The sequence below is a fragment of the Alligator mississippiensis genome, chromosome 11, assembly GCF_030867095.1.
Source record: "Alligator mississippiensis isolate rAllMis1 chromosome 11, rAllMis1, whole genome shotgun sequence".
Lineage (NCBI taxonomy): Eukaryota > Metazoa > Chordata > Crocodylia > Alligatoridae > Alligator > Alligator mississippiensis.
Window position 1 is genome coordinate 40,815,366 of NC_081834.1, and position 19,661 is coordinate 40,835,026.

Below are 19,661 nucleotides of genomic sequence, written 5' to 3' on the forward strand. Positions count from 1 at the left end.
ATCCCACTGTGAAGCATGACTTTGGCAGAAGCCCTCAGTGTAAAGAACTGTTCTGCTCAAGGGAAGTTCTTATTTTACTGTACCGATGCAAAGTCCTCAGTCAGGGTAGTATGCTGGTATAGTAATGCCAGGAAAGTGCTCCTAATCTAAACCCAGTCTTTGGGCCTATCCAGACAGCTAATTATACTAAAGGTTGTGCCACTAAAATCCATCCAATATAACTCCCTGTGTGGGTACACTTACACAAAAGACATTGGAACATTTGTTAGTTTTGGTTTTCTTCCCTTTAAAAAGGTTAGTTAAGCTGCCACATCTGTGCAGAGATCCTCCTGTATGGCGCATCTTAAACTTCTATTTACCTGCTACTGGAAATAGGAGTTTCTCTGCTGCTTTCATTGATGTATCATGGGTACTCAAAAAAATCCTCAACCCTAAGAAGGCAGTTTTTAAACAGCAGCATCTAGGAGGTAAAAACCACTGACTGTCAAGTATGGCAGAGTACACCAGCGTTAAGTTTAATTAAAAAAAAAAAAAAAAAGGAAGAGCTTCTTGTGAAGTTACATTGGACAAGAAGTAGCTGTGGAAATGAGACTACCTGCAGAACTCTTTGCCAGGCCTACTGGGAGTAGAAGGGCTCACCTTGTTTCACACTGGCAGAAGAGGTGGTACTAGAGAAGGGTGTGCCAATGAGGGGAATCCACTCCTGAAAGGGGAGCTCCAAAGGCAGCACCAGGGTGACTCTGAGGTGAAGCAAAACTTTAGCAGTCTTTGGGCATAGGATAGGAACTGCCTCCACCTTGAAACTTCAGAGGCACATTGAGCGCACAGCTTGCAGGATTTAAAAGTTGTCACTGCTGGTAAAATAGTGAAGCCCTTTCTAAAAGACCTGTTGTGTTTTAGCTTTCTTCCCACTCCTTTTCTATGGTAATTGGGTCTTTCTAACCCACCAGAGTACCTGGTTGACACTGTGGATCCTAATGAAATCCATGTATGCCAGTGCTTCCCAGACTTAGTTATCACAATTTTAACCCCAAGCTCTTTTCCCGAGAGAGCGATGTTTGCAAAGGGAGACCTATGGATGGTCCTCTTCGTTCTTGCAGGGTTGTTAGTTGGGATGTCAATGCAACAAGAAATTCCTCGCCTAACAGTGGGTTAGAATTTGGGACTGAATGTGATCAGGAGTCCTTTGGACTTTTTGAACAAAGTATGGAGAGCCAAATTCTGGTTGTCTGTGGATTCATTCATTTGTTACTGTTGCAGTCACACCTTCAGCAATATGGTCGCTGTGAGACACTCAATCTCATCTGCCCTACCGGCTGTGATACCTTTGGCTTTTAAATGAGAACTCAAGTGGTTTACAATCAGTAGTGGGGGGGTGGTGGGTGGAGGGAATGTCAAGGCACCCTGTAGCTTATGTTGTGTTGAGGCAAAAAGAGATCAGAGTTCAGGTAGTTATTTTGTCACAAGAAGCAAACGGAAGAGAGTTCACTTCTCTGGGATTGGGGGGGGTGATTGATGCAAGATTAAATGAGTTCTGGTATGCCATCAGTGGTCTTGAGATAAGGCTGAGGGATTTGACATGTGGACCAGCAGGCCGTCTCTTTTTAAAGGAGGTGTGAGGTGCTTATTAGTTTGGTGTGCAAAGCTGAAGAGTCCATTTTTGTCTTCATGATATATCATTGGCAAATATTGTCAAAACACTTGGCCTGTAAGGGTGAGCCCTTCAGATGATGGGGAGTTGGCAGGTTCAGACCTAGAAGATTTCTACAGAAAGACTAGTATGAAGATGCCATGGAGAAGTGGCTTAGCAAAAATGTAGTGAACAGGTGTTACAAGGATGTAAATAAGCAGTGGGTCAAAATAAATCTTGCATTCAAACTATGTTTTCCTCTTAATTTCAGACAGACAGTGGAACAGCATCCAAAAAGTAGCAGTAGAATCTTCAATCTGACACAAAGGTGTGGACCAAGCCCTGGGGAATGTATTGAAGGGAATGACCCTGCTGTGGCATGCATAGTGAATTAGACCTTAGCAGTCTCTGACTTCTGTGAATCAGTGCACTCAGTTGCATGCTGCCTTGTGGGGGATACCTCATTTAATTCTGCAGAGGTGCTGGGAGAGTACAAAGGGGCAGGGAGGGAAAGGGGTACACACTATGGATTTCATGTGCTTTTCTTACAGTACCTGTTGCCCAGACTGGTAAAGACCTACTGCACACACAAGCATGACCTAGCAGTGGATTTAATTAATAGTGGCTTCTATGATTTTTGTGTTTCAGGTGGTCAGCTCGACTAATGGGGAACTGAACGTTGATGACCCAACAGGGGCACATTCCAATGCTCCAATCACAGCACAGGCTGAGGTGGAAGTGGTGGAGGAAGCTAAGTACGTTTGCTTTACAATTTGAGCTCTTCACTGATGTAGTTTTTAAGTTGTCTCTCTGCAACAAGCTTTTACCCATGTTTAAGTATTTGATGCTTGTTTCCATATCTTTCCCCTGAATCTCACTGCTTTTTGCATGGTTCTTCAGTGCTGCTTCTGCTGCCTTTTTTTTTTTTTTTTTTTCCTACCTGTGATGCCTGGAGAATAACTTTTGGCCAGAGCATGTATTACAAAGAAATGGTGACATACAAAAATAACATGAAAACCAGTTGCGCGAATCTCCCTTGAATCCAGGAGGATATGCTCCTTCCCTCTGTTATGAGCATGGAAATAGTTCAGCTTCAGTTCAGGGAACAAAGTGTCAGTCTAAAAGTCAGCAGTGTTTTATCTCTAGCTTTGTGTGTTTGAGGTTTTTACATAGTCCTGGTGCAGGGACACTGCTTTCTCTCTGAATTTTCCCTAGCCTAGTCCATTAGGAGCTGATTGAGGGAGAAATTGTAAATAGCCCTTCTTCCTGTGGGAACTGGAGATCTCACTTTGAGCTGACAGTTGCGGTAGCAGGAAGTGTCATCTGGAGCTTCTGATGAAATTGAGGGCAATCGCTGTCGGCCATTTCTGCTGCTTTTGTATGTGTGCTGCCATCCAGCACCACAAGAGGACACTTTGCATGATCCCCCTTTAACAGGTGGAATGTGGGGCCTGCTGTCTCTCTCCTGCATCAAGAAGAGCTTTGAATACTAGGCTAAAAACAGGTTTCAAATTTCCTGAGATGAAGGCTTTTATCCTGGAATTCTACAGGTGTACAAGCCCACTGTCCAACCCCAAGTAGCTGTGAAGTACCCAGCTAACGCTCCCTCTCCCTGTGTGAAGCTAATTGGAGTTAATTGCTTTTCACACTGCATATATAAACAACTACCCCATGGCCTGTTTTGATGCAAATCAAAGCCCAGGGTCAGCCTATGAGTACTGTCTGTTTTTAGTCCTAGTGGGTTGCTTGGGTTGTGTAGTTATTGCCTAACAAATCAACTTCCCCAGCACAGGAGGAATGGGCTCTGAGGCTGCCTCCATTTTCTGCATTTGGAAATTACTCAGTGATCTAAGCTACAGCAAGGCTCAATGAACTTGTTGCTTGACAGGCCTCACGTTTGACCAGTTGGGGTGGGAGGTAGAGTTGTAGTGCTAGAGAAGGCTTGAAGGAATGTGGGCCTGGCACTTTCCCATGTCAGGACAGCTTCTGTAGATGTCTGTCAAGTTGGCTCCAGCAGAGAAACTTTTTCTATCTTTCTCTCCTGAGGAACAGTGGCTTGGTTGTCCATTGACCATCTTGCCATGAATCCCTGTGGATAGTAAGCTACAGTTGTTGGCAATCCCTCAATTAAGGGATGATCTCTACTATGGCTCGTTGATGGGTCTTAAGGTGACTTAACAGTCCAATCCTTGAGCCACAGTCATATTGTGAGGAAGAGACTTGGGAGCAAATTTGTTTTCTTTTCAATGGAAGATGGGGATTTCCTGGAAGGGGATAGTAATCAAGTGTAGCCTAATGAGTTGGCCAGATTTCCTTCGTGTGGACAGCATTTTCTGTTGAAACTGTCTCGGCAAACTCTTCCGTCTTGGAGCAACTGCTGCGCTGCTTGCCAGCATGTGTAACCTGAGTCCTACCACCATTAAAGAACAGTGACTGCAACTTATTCCCCTGGATGTGGCAAACAATCAGACATAAGGAGGAGTTGGCTGTCTCTTTCAGGACTGCCTTTGTTTCATTAGTACAGCACTGAGCAGTGTGGTCCTGATCTGTGACTAGGGCTCTGAGGTTCAGCAGTTGCACAAAATCCTTTTGTTCTGTGTTGGCACAGGCAGTTTCTTTGGGAGGGATAACACTGCCCTACCACATCCCCATGAAGATGTGAAGTGCCTACTTCCTTTCTTTCAGTACCAACCAGTGTATGTTTTGGAGCTGTGTATTTTTGGTGGGGGAAGGTGGATGGTTGTTGCAGTTTGGTGCCTTGTGCTGATATGCTAACAGTTACCCTACTGAGTCAGGCTACATAAGGTATCTCATTATCTTTCCTGGCAAATATTATTTGTTGTCACAAGTCCAAATGTGTCATCCACCTCTCAGTTATCTGGGCATGTGAGGAGGTTGGAGGTCTTTTGGACTTGAAGTATGCTCCCAGCTGGCCTGATGCTACTGCTTTGTAGTTGGCAGGGAGGGTAAGGGTTAAGCGAAGTTGCATGGCTCTCTGATTTTTGAGATGATGCATTGTGTGGAAGACGGCGGACGTCTCTCTTCCCAGCACCCGTGGACAAGGCAGGGGAGCTGGTGGTTTGTGCCAAAGTAGTAAGTGAACAAACCCTCAGCAGCTGTGATCAAGAGCAGTGTTCTATGGGAACAGTCCTGTACACACTGTACCTCTCATCCAGCCCTCTTGTCTGACTGTCCTCAGACTGTGGTTTGGATCCTTTTCCAGCTCTGGTGTCACCTTCCTACTAGCCCAGGCACCCTCCCTATTTCCAGCTACAGAAGTCCCTGATGCTTTATTCCCTCTGTCCTGGTGGGCTTGTCCCCAGGCCTCAGGATAGCAGAAGAAATGTACTCCCTCCCAGCATTGACCTGGCAGGATCCAGTGTGATCCTCTTCTGCAACCCAGCTATGGGGGCCCCTAGGTGGTATAAAGGCTAGAGAGGATGAGTGGGCATGGCGCATCTGCCAACCTGCACTGCATGCTTGCATGGCTCAGTGACATGCTTTCATCCCACCTCTGTGAACTAATTGCTCTTTCTTCCTTTCTGTGTTTTTTCTCTCTACACACTCTGTAGCTGCCTGAAAATGCTCAACTTGTGGTGAGTCCCTCTCTCCAGTCCACATGGGAGGGGGAGCGGACCAGACTAGACTGAGATTGGCAAAATGCAGTCACCCTAAACCTTTTAGCCACACAAATCAAACAAAACTCAGTGCCAAACCAGTGCAATTACTGCTTAAAGCAAGGGTGGGGAACACTTGTAGGACGGTGGGAGGGACTCTTCAACAGGAGGCCATGCTGGCCTAAGCAACTGGACTGACCCATCGAAAACTTGATCCCCCCACCCCCCCCTTTTCTCTATGGCTTTTACTTTATTCACTGAACACTCTCAGTTCTTGAACAAATGATGTTTGAAGGAGTTGGGCAGAGGTGGGACCAAGCCTGAAAAACCTCTTGTGGGAATTCCTCACAACAGATGGCTCAGGAATGGAAAGCTCTGCAAACCACCCAAGTCTCCTGGCAGCAGGGTGCTTGTCCTCAGCAGGCATTGGCACCCTCCTATGAAGGCTGTCTTCCCCTCTGCAGACCTCCCCATTAGGGGAACGAACAGTCCTAGGTATCTCTTATATGTCATTAGGACCTCCCTCATAGCGGCATGAGAGAGGCCGGGCTAGAGCCCATTGCTCCACTGGATGGGTGAGAGCTAGTGGTTGCCTTCCAGAAAGTTCCTGCACCAGGCAGGTGGGAAGGGAAAGGCCACAATGCAAGTCTAACGGGGATGGGGGGTGGGAGCAGAGCAGCTGCTTTGTGAGTTTACTCAGTGTGCTGTGCCAACCCCTCGTGCCCAGGGAGACCCTAAGCAGTGAAGCTCAGCATATCTGTTGGGTGTTGTGCTTTGAGTCCTATCTACATGTCAGTCCAGCTGTAGAGAAGAAGTTTAAAACTCCCTGAAGGCCCCATGTGTGGTGAAGGATGTTCCCGCTTGTTGGCGGACTGGTCCTCCTCAGCCCTCCTCTCCATTGGCACTTGCCTCCAGTATCTCTGGCATCTCTGGCTTTTCTGTATGTCATAGTCTGGGGCTGTTCTCTTGGACATTGTCTGCATGCTCGAGGGTCACGTTCTGTAACTGTCAGCCTGCCTGATTCTTTTATTTTGTTTCTGCCTCTGCCTGTGTTAATGAACTCTCAGGACTTCCTTTCCTGAACCCTTCCAAACAAGCTGAGGAACCCCCTATCTGAGTGAAGGAGTTGCCAGGGAAAGAAATGGTTGGAAAGCATAGCCAGAGATGTTAAGCCCTCCACATTTGGGGCAATAAATGCACCTACTGCTTGGGGCCCACTTTCTATCCCTAGTGGGTGGGATACACACATTCAGTCATCCCTGCTGCAGACTGCTCCCATTTCTTCCCATGACAGTTCCCCTTTCATTTTCTGGTGCCTGAGCCATGAAGTAAGGTCATTACTGTGGATGCAGAGTGAAATAGGGGGAGGAGAGGGGATGGGGATATGCATACAGATATCTGGGTACATTTCTTTGGCATGTGCTCTGTAGATTCCACCAGATAATCGCAGAGATCTCTTCTGGCTTTCACAGCTAGATACGTAGATCATGCTTTCCACCAGCCTGGGATACTAGGGACTCTGGGCAACTACCATCTGGTAGCTCTTCAAGGGGGCCTATGTGAATGATCTATTTACTTGAAGAGTGATCGTGATGCACATTCTTCAGCCCCAACTCCAGAACTGGGCCTTGCTTTCTGGAGTAGACTTCAAGGATGAACCCTGGACAATGAACAGCCCTTCACCCCACGAGACCATTCCATCTGGCCAGGGCTCTGGAAAGGGATGATGGTAGCTTACCCTTTCTATTGCCATAGCTGCATCTGCTCTGCATACATGAAGGTTATATATGTTCAGGGCTGCCAGTTTGGCACCTGTCACATCCCTCACCTGAGGGACATAGTGGTGTTGGTCATTCCTCATTTTCATAGCTAAGACCTGAAGAGAGGTGGAGGGTGGAGAAACAAAGCTAGTGTGTGTTTGCTATTCAGTGCACAGGTATATGTTAAATGACTGCATTGGGCCACCAGTCACCCAATGGAAATCTAGTCTGGAGATATCATGCAGCTTCTGAATGTCTTTGCTCCTGATGGATTGTGGCTAGGGGCACTTACCTACAATAACCCTCACACCTCCATCTGCTCTTATGCTGCTTATTCTCTTCTTCACTCCCTAAAAAACCATAATCCTATAACAACTTGGTTGCCATGGAAATAGTTGTGGTGTCATAGGGAGGAGATGAGCAGGGAAGCAGATGCACTTGCAAAGAAGCAAGATTTTTTTTTTTCCACGCAAGAAGTTACTGACAGTAGAACCCGAAGACAGAGAAATACAGGCAGGCCTTGAAATGCCATGTGATTTCATGAGGAGCCAGCAGGAGCTGAAAGCCTGGGTGATGGAGGTTTTACTTACGAGATCTACTGAAATTAATCTTTCAAGGATCAGCTGTGAAATTGTGTCCATTTCTTACCACATCTGTTTCCAACATCCATGGTGTTCTGCCTCCCTTACTCCCTGTGCCCATGCTCAGGGAGTAAACCAGGTATGCAGACATGGACTAAATGATTGGTCTTGAAACTGAAGCATTGGTTGCTTGTTCTCCATTAAGGGTTCAGTAAAGGAAGCTGGCCCCTAACAAAGCCCTCTTCATCTTAACTTGTGTTTTTAAATTGCTCATGTCCTGTGGTGTGCACACTCATCAGGCTGGGCTCAGACCATTCCAGCAGCATCAGTCTTGGACAAAGGAAACAGAATAGCTGGGTCCTTGGGTGTCTCTCACTTGTCTCCATCAGTCCCAGTGTGTAGTCTGGCAACCTGGAGACCTTTGTTCCTTTTTTCCCCCAATTAAGCCCCTGGAGGCAAAGACCTGCATTTGCATAGTGCCCAGGAGAGCAATCCCCTAATGCTGACTAGGGACCTCTGGGCACTAGCAAGTTATTGTAAATAACAGTTGCCGACCTTTTTCAGTAACTGTAGATTTCAGGTTCTAAAACAGCCCAGCTGACCTGTCTTCCTAGGATCTCCTGGCTCTTGTGATCCTAGCAGCTGGCCATAAATAGCTACTGTCTGAGAACCATGCTGATGCCCCTCCCAGTGCAGGCTAGAATAGGATGCTGCTGGCATTGGATAAACTTTTTCTTCTTGGAGGTGTTGGTAGGTCTGCTTTATCCATAGCACTGGGCATGTTGAAATCCCTCTGCATGTCTCCCTAGGTGAAGGGAAGAAGCCCAGTTCTTGGAAGTCGGGTGGTGGGAGCCAGTTGTGTGGTTTGATCCATTCCATTGACTTGTTACATATTTTTATACTCCAGGTGCTGCTGCTTCTTCAAGAGAAAAAGGAAGAAGACAGCCCAGCGTCACAAGTGACCAGTGCCTCTTGGGGCCTTGCAGGAACTCGATCTGCACCTGCAGCTCCTGCCATGTCTTACTGAAAGGGGCTTCTCTCTAGGGGTGAGGAAGCAGCTGAGGAAGAGAAATGTGACATTTTAAACCAAAAAGAGAAGAAGAAAACGTTCCAAAACAAACCAATCGGGGTGGATCTGCTGAATGGTCTCCCCCATTCACTCCAAGCCTGAGGCTTTTCTGGTGATCAGGACTGCAGCTGGCTCAGGCCTTGGTTTGCCCTGTGGGAAGGTGGGCTGGCTGGCTGACCCTCTTCCCCACTGTTTACGGCAGAAGGCATCATTCACACCAACCTGAGGACTATGCTTTGTTTCCTGTTCACTTTACTCCCCTTCCTATGCTCTCTGCTCCTCCATTCTCCTCCCTCCCCAATAAAAATACTCCAGAAGGCTTAATTGGCTACGGAGAAGGTGAGAGAATGCCATCTGGGCAGGGGAGAGAGGTGTGGGCAAAGGGTCTGGCTGGGACAGGGGAAAATTTTCACCCCCTCCTTCCTCTAAAGTCCCTTTCAGTGTCAGCCTCTGCTGCCAGCCTCGCCAGGTACAGCAGTGGGACACTAGTTCCCTTGTAGGTTCCTTGGGAACAGTTACTGTAGCACGCAAGCTGTGAGAAATTTGCTATCTACTGTTCCAGTCTTAGTTTTTTTTCTGGCTTCTGTGACACCTCCCTTCTCCAAACGGTAAACAGAGCAATGTGGATTGTTTTACAGAAACTGACATTGTTGCACTTTTTATTTTTTATTTTTTTAGCGTTACAGATGCATATTGTGTCTGTAGATTTTTTTTTTTGCATGGATGACTGATGCCAGCACAGACAGACATTCAGCTGGGAATATGGTGGGGTGCAAAGAATGCCCTCAACTTAGGGTTTGCTTGCATCAAAACAAACCAACCCTAGTGCCGGTCTGGGGTTCCCAACACCCACAACCTTGAGGGAAGCATACTTGAATTTTCAATCACCCATTTTAGCTGCCAGTGAATGGTCCCTATCATGGTTTCCTACACAGTGCCTAACTTGACCAGCTTGGAGCTGAAAGGCACTAGCTTGGTGTTGATAGGATGGAGAGGCATCCCATTTGCTGAGGAGTTTACTCTGGATAGAGAAGCAGATATGGATTCAGGAAACCAGAAACCTGATGTTTCCCAAACTGCAAACCTGTGGCTGGGTAGCCTTGTAGCCTTCTTGGAAGGTTCCTGGGAGAGTGATTTTTTTTTTTTTGGTAAGCACCTTCAATGATGAAATCTTAGCAAGAACAAAGCTGCCCTAGCAGGGAGGGAGCAGACACTTCACTGCCTTACAATGACTTTTCTCCTAGTGATAAAACAGGTTCCTTGAGTTGGACCTTGTGCGGGCTTTGCATCTGCTCTGCAGCTTGCCTAGGTCTGGGAACACCAGCTCAGCCCTGTCTGCTGGGCCTGGAGCACACACCATGTGCTCCTCCCTGGAGGGGGGCTAAGGTTTTAATGTACAGCTTTTGAGCCAAGCTAATACTTGGCCAAGGGCTTGGGGCACTCTGCGCAAGTGTGGGGAAAAAAGGAGAAAAAAAATCTTGCACCTCAGTGTAGGGATTGTTGAAGTCAGAGGAGGCTGCATTACTCCTGGGGACAGTGTACTGGGTGGTGCATGTGGCCAGGTTTGCAGGAGCTAAACAAGCTTTTTTCCCCTTTTTTTTTTTTTTTTGTGGAGGCTGTGAATTGCTTTGCCTATGTGCATTCTCCATCCTGATGGGATTGGACCACTCGCTTTAGAGGCTTAGTTTGCCATGTAATTGGGGCATCCCCACCCCAGTGCCTGAATTCTCTGCCGAGCATGAAGGGCGGGAAGGCAGAATCCAAACCTGACATCCTGTCTCTTCTAAAATGCAACCCAGTTGCCTTTCCGTGTCCTTACCAGCACTTGCTGGAAGGGGGGTGGCAGGAGTGTAGCTTGGCTCCCCAGCCCGGGAAGGAGAAGGAAGAATCGTTGTTAACAGGGGAAATCTCTGGAAGATGATCCCTCTTCCTTCCAGCAGGTGAGCTCTTTGTTATCCATGGTGGGGGCTGTAGTGTGGAAAGACACCTCTTTTCCTAGTGAGGATTCAGGTCTCTGAGAATCCCTTAGGGGATTTCTTAGCTGTTAGCCATTTTCTGCATAAGTATCTTAATGCCTTATTCTAATGGAAAGAAGGCAGCTATAGCAGAGTGCTTGGCTGTGCTTTCCCCTCTCCCCCGCCAGGGTGGAAGCTGAGCTGCAGGCTGGCTTGCTCTTTATTTGCTAACCTGCCAAGAGATGTTTATAAAACTCACTTTTTAATTCTGCAAACTTTTTTCCTTTCAGTGTAATGGGGGATGGAGAAGGGACTGTCCATCTCCTTCAGGTGTGAATGCATGAATGACCTGAGCTCTTTTCTTCCTCCCAGAAGAGAAGGAGCCATTTAACCACTTAGTTTTGCTGTTTGTTCTTTCTCTTTACCCCTGCCCCCCTCCCCCCCCTTCCTGAACTCTTTCTCAGCTGCTGGCTTCCCAAAAGCCAGTCTGTCTGAAATAGCCTATTTCCTCATACCCTTGCTGTAGGAAACCATGGTTTGGCGTCTTGGGAGGAAGGAGGAGCAGGGCTTTGCGGGGAGGAAGTGGTTGTGTACTCCTAGCTCTGAAAAAAGTTGTGCTGGGCTCTGAGACACTTGCATTACTGCCCTCCCAAACCCCACTAAGTGCCTGTCACCAAAACTCAATTCCTTCTGCATTTTCCTGCCATTGTGAGTCATTCCTAACTACTTCCAATCAGGGAGTAGCTTGTCGTTTGCAAGTGTACATGTGTGCGTGTGTGTATGGGGGAGTTGTCGCTACATTTGTTTTTCCTTCTTAAACATTTTTAAGTGAATGTATTTGGTTAGAAACTTTCCTGACTTTGTTTTTAAGTGGGTCAGTTAGAAAGCCATTTCATATTGACCTTGCTACTGCTTAATTCTGGGGATTTAATATCCTTTTAATCCTAGAATACTGTGTATGTGAGGGAGGAAATCTTTCCCCAAGGCATTCTGGTAATGCTCACTTATACCTTGCTCTCTTGCACTATGGTCAAACATTGGACTTTTTAAAAGGGCAAAGGATATTTAAAAAAAAAAAAAAAAAGCGGGTAATCGGTAGTCCTATTCTAAGGAAACTACTAAACCCAGGGAGTTCCAGGGCTGGCTGATATGAGCCAGATCAAGCAGGCCCATCATATGGTAGGAATTAAAGCATTAAACCCCACCTACATCCCCCCCTGCCTCTCCCCTTTCCTCTGTGAGCTAACGTATTACTTCATATATAACTGTATTCTTCTGAGAGAGTGAGGGGGAGGATCTCTGATCACAGCTGGCTAATGGAGCTGCTTAGTGGGAATGTCAGTTTAGGTGTCCAGTGCTTCCTTCGCATGGTCTGAAACCACAGCTGGGGTTTCCAGATGCAGTTCCCCTATAGCTGGGACCCATCCATGTTGCATTGCGGCCTCCTGAGGTCTCAAGTGAGGTTTTCAATAAAATATTGCACTGCTGTATTGTATTCCATGTATAGATGTATTTATTACCCCTTCCTGAGAACACTCACTCATTTACAAAAGTGCTTTCTTTACTTCAGGCAGGCTCCCTTGGTTGCCCTTTAATCCTGTGTTGAAGCTCTGAACACCTCTTTAAAGGGACAGTTTTAACACGGGAGCTTTCGAAATGCTTTTTCTGTGCTTTAAAGCCATGAACAGTCCAGCCATATCAGGCTTTGATATGGAATGCTGAAACTAGCCCTCTTCTCCCTGTCTTCCCTAGTTTAACTTCATACATCCCTGGTGATGGAGAGCAGGCTTCATTCACTGTTTGTTATGTTAAGATTCACTGCTGATACCCAAGAGAATATGAACCAACCATAAACAGGCTAACCACAAAGAGTGTAATCCATGGGCCATGCAGAAAAGCATCTCCACCTACCTTCTTCATGGCAAAGCATCAACTGTCTTCCCTAAATTGTAAAAGCACTATGTTCTCTGGGCCAATACACTACAAAAGGGCTGTGCAACTTTGACAGTTGGGAATCCAGCAACTGCAGGTCCTCTTGCTCTAGCTGAAGTCCAGGTGCTCTCCAGCTTTATCAGAATCTACGACTGCGGCAGGTGCAACATTGTGAAACCCAGCCCAGGGTGCACTTGTGCCTGCTGGCTGAGCATGTGCTTCCTCAGGAAGTTTGTCCCATAACCTAGCTCTGTTGCACAAGAAGTGGGGAAAAGGGGATGTGCAGCTACTTGGCTGAACACTGCATTCTCCAGTCACTGAAATGAATCAGCTAATCTACTGAACTGCCACAATTACGAGGCTTCCCAGCATGCAAACAGCAATTGCTTATTTATTCTCCATAGCGGTAGGGGGGCAACATTCAGTAAAGCACTGTCACCCTATTAACCAAAAAGTATCATCTTAAGGTAGCTTTCAGTATATTTAGGTAGAAGCAGCACATAGTGTTCTGTCAGTGGCGATTCTCAGTGTTGGTATCTGTTTCAATACCAAGATCTGCTTCATTGGAAGGCTTGCTCCTACTTGATTGCAGTCTTAAATATTTACTTTTTCCTATGAACTTTATCTCCCACTTTCCAAAAACCTACTGCTTCCAGGGACACTACTTCTCTGAGAAGAAAAAACCTCAGCACCTATTCCCCCAGGCCTTTCAAAACCTGCATCCATACCAGGCAATTCCTCTCTCTTAAGGTCTTTATCTGTTTTCAAGTACAGATTAGGCAGCAGCAACTTGCAGTATTCTGCTTTGAGCTAGGATTCTGACTGAGCTTGTTTAGTAACACCAGTGAAAGCAGGGCCAGCTGGGCACTGCTGATTTGGGCACACTTGGGTTATGTTTGTTTCAGATTTGTTGTGTTTTGTTTTTTTCTTTTTAAGGGAGGAGTATTTTTCCCCTCCTTTTCCCGCAAGGGAACTGAATGTCTAGGAATAATGCATATACAGCTAGAGCTGCCACCTTGTGCTCTTGCTAGAAACCTGCTGAAGTTACTGATTGTGGCAGAACTCTGCTATTTTTTCCACAAAAGTGCTGGAGTTTCCAGAAGTCTTTCCAACCTGCTTGCAGGCCCACTTCAAGGAGTGGAGTTGGTTTGTAATCCAAGGCTCAATTACAAACTTCTAAGCAAAGCAAATATCATCCCCTTTGGCCTCTTGCAGGCTGCACAGTGGCTAGCAGTGCCATACCCTCACTTTTACTGTACTTTACAAGCCACAGCTGCTCAAATGTCAGGTTCATTCAGTTACTTCTCCAGCTAATTGACTGCAATATATTTTGGGGGATTCCCCCTCAGATTTCAATTAAATGGTTGTACAATAGCTAACGGTCTATTTGAGTAGAGAACCTGAAAAATGTATTTCCTTGCATTAAGACTCTCCAGTCCAGTATTCATGTAAGATTGTGTTAAATTTGACCTCCAGGTCTGGAATAAACAGCAGAGACTTTGTGCGCGTTTCTAGCTTGACTGACCAAACTTAAGCTGCTTGGACCAAGATCTTTCCTTTCGTATTCCTCTCTTTAGCTTTTACTGTGCGGTTTCAACCTGCTCTTTTGCACATTTTGAGTGTTTAAGGAAAGACTAGAGGCTTTGGCACCGTGGTGAGTATCAGTGGAGGGCAGCAGCAGATTTCGACCTCCCCAGGAGCTGGGTGGGCAGGAGCTCCCCAGCTGGCAATGGTTCTCCTTGTCTTTCCAACCAAAGTGTAGATGAAAGCCAGAAGAAATGCGGGCAGGCAAAATGTGTTTTTTAAAACTTGTTTAATCCTTTTGTGGGAGTGTCTCAGGAAAAATGGTTGATCTCTGCAATAGATGCTAGTTTTTTTCCCATCTGTACCATCTTGCTGTACAATTTAAGCAGCTCTGAAGACCCTGTCTTCCCAAAATGACAACACCTCTTCCTAAATTAGAGCAGCAAGGCTGGGACTGGTGAAACTTTTACTTTTAATTATCAGGCAGAGGGAAGACTATCCTCTGGGAACACACAGATCATACCAAATACCCTTACGAGTTGTATGCCTCCACATGGAAAATTACTCATAAAGGATTAATTCTCACTAGAAGTCTTAGCAAGCTATAATTTATTTGGTCTCTTTAATTTAGCCCCATTGTATTTTCAAGAGGGGACACTGGGATGTTGGTTGCAACTTTTTTTTAACTGTAAAAATACATAAAAATCAGCTGTGGAAATCATTTTTTTAAATAGTGTGTGGATGTCTCATTCTTGGTAAATGCCTTTGAGTTTTTTAATCTTATTTTAAACATGTAATGTGGTATTTTATTTCTCCTCCTGGCACTGGTCTCTGAGCTCAGCTGTGAACATGCAACGTATAGTATTTTTTAACATGAATGTTAATTTCAATTGTATTTGAAATGGTCCAGCCAGGATAAGGGCTTATCCGCGGGAAGGAAGATCCTCGCGGGCGGGGGGGAGGGGCGCCTTTCCCTCAAGAAAATGGGTCCTGCTTCCTGTTGTTCTTTCAGATTTGCCCGTTTGTTGGGGCACGAGGGAGAAACGTGACAAATGTGATCTTTACTTGTCTCCTTTCCCCGCGGGGGGCCGGCGCTCCCGACTGCTCCTTTTTTGTATGTAAAATAAAACGTCTTACCTATGCTGTCTGCCACCTGCCCGCCTCGTCTGTCCGCCACCCCGCTCGCACGGCCAGGCGCCGCTGGAAACGGGCCCCGGGAGGAAGGGCGGGAGCGGATCGGCTTCCCTCCCCGCGGGCCGGGGCCGGCCGCCACCTTCGCGCGGCCTCACCTCGAGCGCGCGAGACTGCGGCGCTGATTGGCTCCGCCCTCGTCACCGCAAGGAAGCACGTGCGCCCGGGCCGCACTACGCAGGCGCGGCCTCGCGCTGTCGCGGCGAAGCGCGGTGCATGCCGGTCCTAGCCCTCCCCCACGCCGCGTGCTCCGTGCCCGTTCCCCATTGGCTAGCCCGCGGCCCAGTGAGCGCCTGGAAACGTGGCATCCTCTTGCGGCCCGGCCCCGCCCCGCCCGCTGGACCGCACCACCGCGCCTCACTCCAGGGTCCCCCCGAGCCCCCCCCTTCTAGAGACACTTGGAGCCTTCCGCCAGCTGGGCCCGCGCGAGGAGGACTGTACCACTGCCCCGGCGGGAGGGGAGCAGCGCCGCTCCCCCCGGCCGGGCCGCACCAGCGCGACGGGGCGGGGCCGGATGCCGGCGGCGCGGCGGGCGCTGTGGCTGTGGCTGTGGCCGGGGCCGGGCGGCGAGCGCAGGAGGATGAAGCTGCTGGCGGCCGCGGCGCTGCTGGGCGGGGCGGCTCTGCTGCTGCTGCTGCTGCCCGCGGCCTCGCGCGCCGACGAGCGCAAGAAGGGGCCCAAGGTCACGGCCAAGGTGAGCTCCCCCCCCCCGGCACTGCCCCCCCACCCCCCCGCGTCGGGGGCTCGGGCCGGCGCTGACCCCGCTCCCCCCCTCCCCCCAGGTGTACTTCGACCTGAGCATCGGCGAGGAGGCGGTGGGCCGCGTGGTCATCGGCCTCTTCGGCAAGACCGTGCCCAAGACCGTGGAGAATTTCGTTGCCCTGGCCACGGGCGAGGTGCGGGGCGAGGGCTCCGGGGGGGAGCGGGGAGAGGAGCAGGGGATCGGGGGGGGGGGGGGGAGCAGCAAAGTGGTGGGGCAGGGTGGGGAGCAGGCAGCAGAGCAGCAGCTCAGGATGGAGCAGGTGTCAAGTGCCAAGGGGAGGGAGCAGAGCAGCAGATCAGGCGCAGAGGAGAGCAGCGGGGCAGGTTGCAGAGGGGAGGGAGCAGAGCAGCCTGCTGGGCATCCAGCGTGGGGCGGGGAGCAGAGCAGCATTTGGGGGGGGTGGGGGGGGCTGGGACACTGGGCGCACGCTGGCACGAGAGATCCTGGCACGGCCGGGCATGGCTCAGCCCAGCTCCGCTCCTGAGAGCCCAGTGCGCAGCCCCCACCTGGTGCTGAGGCCCAGGGCCTGTCCCCCAGCGGTGAGGAGCCCCAGGGCAAGCGGCTTTGCCTTCGGCTTTTCTAGGCCCCATTGAAATCTCCGTCAAGGGCAGTAACAGCTGCTCTTCTGGCACCGGGCTGGAAACAAGCCCTCGCTTCCCCCAGGGGCTGGCAAGTTGCCTTCCACAAGCCCTTAGCTAGCCACTCCCTGTGCTCACCCACGGCCCTGCCTCAGTGCTAGGGTGGCACCTTTCCTGATTAACACCCCCCCACACACGCACGCACCATCTCCACAGCTCACCTCAAGCCGTTGCCCAGGTTCACCCTTGGGCCTGGCTGCAGGCTGGGGTCCAGCCCATGGCCACATGTGGGAGGGCATCTTCCAAGCCAAGAGGGCCAGAGCCTGCACTGGCTGGGGGTCAGCAGTGCCTCCTCCTCATCCTGTGGGGTCAGGGGGAGGGGCAGTGCTGGCTGTTGCCTCACTTTAGCTCTTCTCTGTTATAGAAAGGGTTTGGTTTCAAAGGCAGCAAGTTCCACCGCGTGATCAAGGACTTCATGATCCAGGGAGGAGACTTTACCCGGGGAGATGGCACCGGAGGTAATGCTGGGCCCTGGCCAGTCTAGACACTTGCTGTTCCTGTCTTCTGGGCACTGGGCCTCTCAGGAAGGGGCAGAGGCTTCTGCTGCTCTTTGGGGTTAGTGGGTTTCTTCCCAGGCCTGCCTTTCCCAGGTGGGTCAGCAGGGGGCAGCACCTTCAGCCCCCTTGCATCGACACTGCTCCACCCTTGGCAGGGGACCTTCTGCTGTGCCACAGGGGGCAGCATTATCTGGCTGTGACAGAGTTGAAGCCGCTTTTGCAAGCTAGGGTTAGCAGAGCAGGTGCTTCGTGGAGAGCTGAAACTAGCAGTCATGGGATACAAGGTCTGGGATCTCCAAATCCTTCCCATGCAGCATTTATATGGAGGAGGGGGTGTGGGTATGGGCCCTTCCAGAGACCCAGTTCACTGGGGTCCCTCTGCCAGCACAGGCTGCCTCAGAGCTCCTATCTGCTAACCACTGTGATGGGCATGACAACTTGAGACTTGGCCCATTCCCCACCCCCAACAGGGTACTGCTGTGCAACTCCTGATGTAGGCTGGCATGGCATGAAGGTGCTGACTGCCTGGTCATATGACTTAATCATGCCAGCAGCCAGGTGGGTATGTGGCAAAGTGCAGGTACCAGATACTGTCCCACTTCAGTCTGTGGGAGCCCAATCCTGCACTCTTCTCAGAGCTTAGGGAGCATGTGGATTGTGGTTGTGCTTGCAACCCAGCTACTGCTATGACAGGCAAGGGCATGTGTCTGCTGAGCTGTGAGGAGGAGGTAGGTGTCCTAGGGGTTGCCCCTACATCCTGCACATCCCCTTGGTTGGCTAGAAGAAGATGGGTCCTGGAGGGTGCGACTGTTTCAACACCATTCAGCTTGATTGCATTCCTTCTCTTGCCAGCTAGGGGTGCCCTCCTCCCATCTGCCTTGGGTACTACCCTTCCCTGCAGCTGCCACTGGAGCTGTGTGCAGGCGGTGGGGGTTTCTTCTCCACTGCCTTCCAGCTCCTGGTTCCAAGGCTTCTGGGGTTGAGTTGAGCAGGTGGGGAAGGGAGAAGAGGCCCTGTCTGAGCCAGAGGAGATTGTTTCCTCTCTGGATCCCTGTTTGGGTCCCCCTGCTATAGCCAGCCCCTCTGCTCTTGCTGTCAGGGAAGAGTATCTATGGCGACCGTTTCCCTGATGAGAACTTCAAGCTGAAGCACTATGGACCAGGCTGGGTCAGCATGGCCAATGCTGGCAAGGACACCAACGGCTCCCAGTTTTTCGTCACCACTGTCAAGACCCCCTGGCTAGATGGCAAGCACGTGGTGTTTGGCAAAGTCCTGGAAGGCATGGTAAGGAGGAGAAGCACCTTTGTGGGGTGTGAGATAGTGGCTACCACAGGCTGATGTGTAGCTGACACTGAGCGCTCAGGGCAAGGGGTCCTGGCTCTTGGCAGGGCATCCTGTGGAGCAGGACTGGCTGGGAGTTGGACATGGAGCTATCTAGGGTGGGGATGTAAAAGCCCCTTCATTGGGTGGGGCATCCATGTGCGCATGTAGTGCAGTCCAGCTGAATCATGGCCCCAGCAGTGTAACTCCCAGTGCCCTGAGAACCCTGCTGTGCGTGTCCCACCAGGATGTGGTGAGGAAAGTGGAGAACACTAAAACCGATGGCCGAGACAAGCCCCTGAAGGATGTCACTATCGCTGACTGCGGCACCATTGAAGTGGAGAAGCCCTTTGCCATCGCCAAAGAGTAATGTGTCCTGGCCCAGTGATGAGGTGGGGCCCAGTGCTGTCAGGGCCCTGCTGCAGAGGGCTGTGGGCCTGGGCTGAGGGACTGCCATGCTTATTGGTATCCCTCATATTTAGTTGCCCTCTTCCTTGCGTCACCTGGGCAGGTGAGCAGCAGCTATGCCGCTGAGCCTTCCAGCCCCACCCTGTTGCCCAGGACCTCCCTGCTCTGTACCCCCACCACATCCTGTCCAGCCAGCAAGCGGGGGCAGGGAGGTCTGGCTTGGGCTTCCCATCATTTTTTGTAAGAAGCACATGCACCAATAAACATGACCAATGTGTTTTTATAGAGCTGCCTCTGCCTGCTTCCTTCAGGAGCTGAACAACAGTGGGGCAGCCCACCACCCCTTCCCCAGCTAGGTAGGGCCCCTCTACTGAGTGATTGCACAGCCCAGGGCTCTACAGAAAATGAGTGGCTTACAGTATCTGAACAGCTCCAGTGCTGCTGTCCCAGCAGCCCAGCCCTAATACCAAGGTGGGGCCTGGCACCAGCCTGGCCTCCTGCTTCCTTAAAACTCCTCCACAGAGGCTACTTGTGATTGGAGACTGACCAGGGGGCTGTACCCCCCACTCCCAGGAGCCAAGCCTGAGGCCTGCAGCTTCCCCAGACTTCGCTAATGTGCAGAGTCCTCTTAGGTGGCTGGTGAAGATGCATCTGGCAGGGGCTGCCCTCTCCCCCAGGACTAAGGTCCAGCAGGTGCCCAGTGCCCAGGTGGTACCTCCATTGCTCTGGGCACAGCTTCCTACTCACCAGGGACTGGGAATGGAACTAGGCCCCAG

General features: G+C 50.1%; 2 protein-coding genes and 1 long non-coding RNA gene across 7 annotated transcripts in view; 2 read left to right on the top strand and 1 right to left on the bottom strand.

Moving 5' to 3' along the window:
• The window catches only part of CSNK1G1 (casein kinase 1 gamma 1), a 177,646-nt gene extending 162,438 nt beyond the window's left edge, over positions 1-15,208 (top strand). For 4 of the 5 annotated variants that reach the window (XM_006260903.4, XM_014599947.3, XM_019477573.2 and 1 more), the window contains 2 exons: positions 2,279-2,385; positions 8,496-15,208. In XM_006260903.4, coding sequence (XP_006260965.1) covers positions 2,279-2,385; positions 8,496-8,550 — 162 coding nt within the window. In that variant the 3' untranslated portion in view covers positions 8,551-15,208. Of the gene's footprint in view, positions 1-1,901; positions 1,959-2,278; positions 2,386-8,495 lie in introns of those variants that run through there. The other variant, XM_059714861.1, reaches the window with a different exon arrangement.
• On the bottom strand, positions 2,843-15,554 carry LOC132244013 (uncharacterized). Its single transcript, XR_009455641.1, has 2 exons — positions 15,206-15,554; positions 2,843-8,646 (listed from the first exon to the last, which is right to left on the bottom strand). It is a non-coding gene; the product is annotated as an uncharacterized LOC132244013 (long non-coding RNA).
• Positions 15,555-15,758: 204 nt separating this feature from the next.
• PPIB (peptidylprolyl isomerase B) lies at positions 15,759-19,170 on the top strand. Its single transcript, XM_006260902.2, has 5 exons — positions 15,759-15,953; positions 16,042-16,155; positions 17,025-17,118; positions 18,257-18,441; positions 18,725-19,170. The coding sequence occupies exons 1-5, from the start codon at positions 15,774-15,776 to the stop codon at positions 18,845-18,847; spliced, it is 696 nt and encodes a 231-aa protein (XP_006260964.1). The 5' UTR covers positions 15,759-15,773; the 3' UTR covers positions 18,848-19,170.
• The last annotated feature ends 491 nt before the right edge of the window (positions 19,171-19,661 follow it).

What these genes read in the sequence shown, in the direction of transcription:
- PPIB (XM_006260902.2), top strand. Translation starts at nt 15,774, where the DNA reads ATGCCGGCGGCGCGGCGGGCGCTGTGGCTGTGGCTGTGGCCGGGGCCG. An exon ending in CCGGGGAGATGGCACCGGAG is followed by an intron (nt 17,119 to 18,256) that starts GTAATGCTGGGC and finishes TCTTGCTGTCAG; the next exon opens with GGAAGAGTATCTATGGCGAC. An exon ending in GCAAAGTCCTGGAAGGCATG is followed by an intron (nt 18,442 to 18,724) that starts GTAAGGAGGAGA and finishes GTGTCCCACCAG; the next exon opens with GATGTGGTGAGGAAAGTGGA.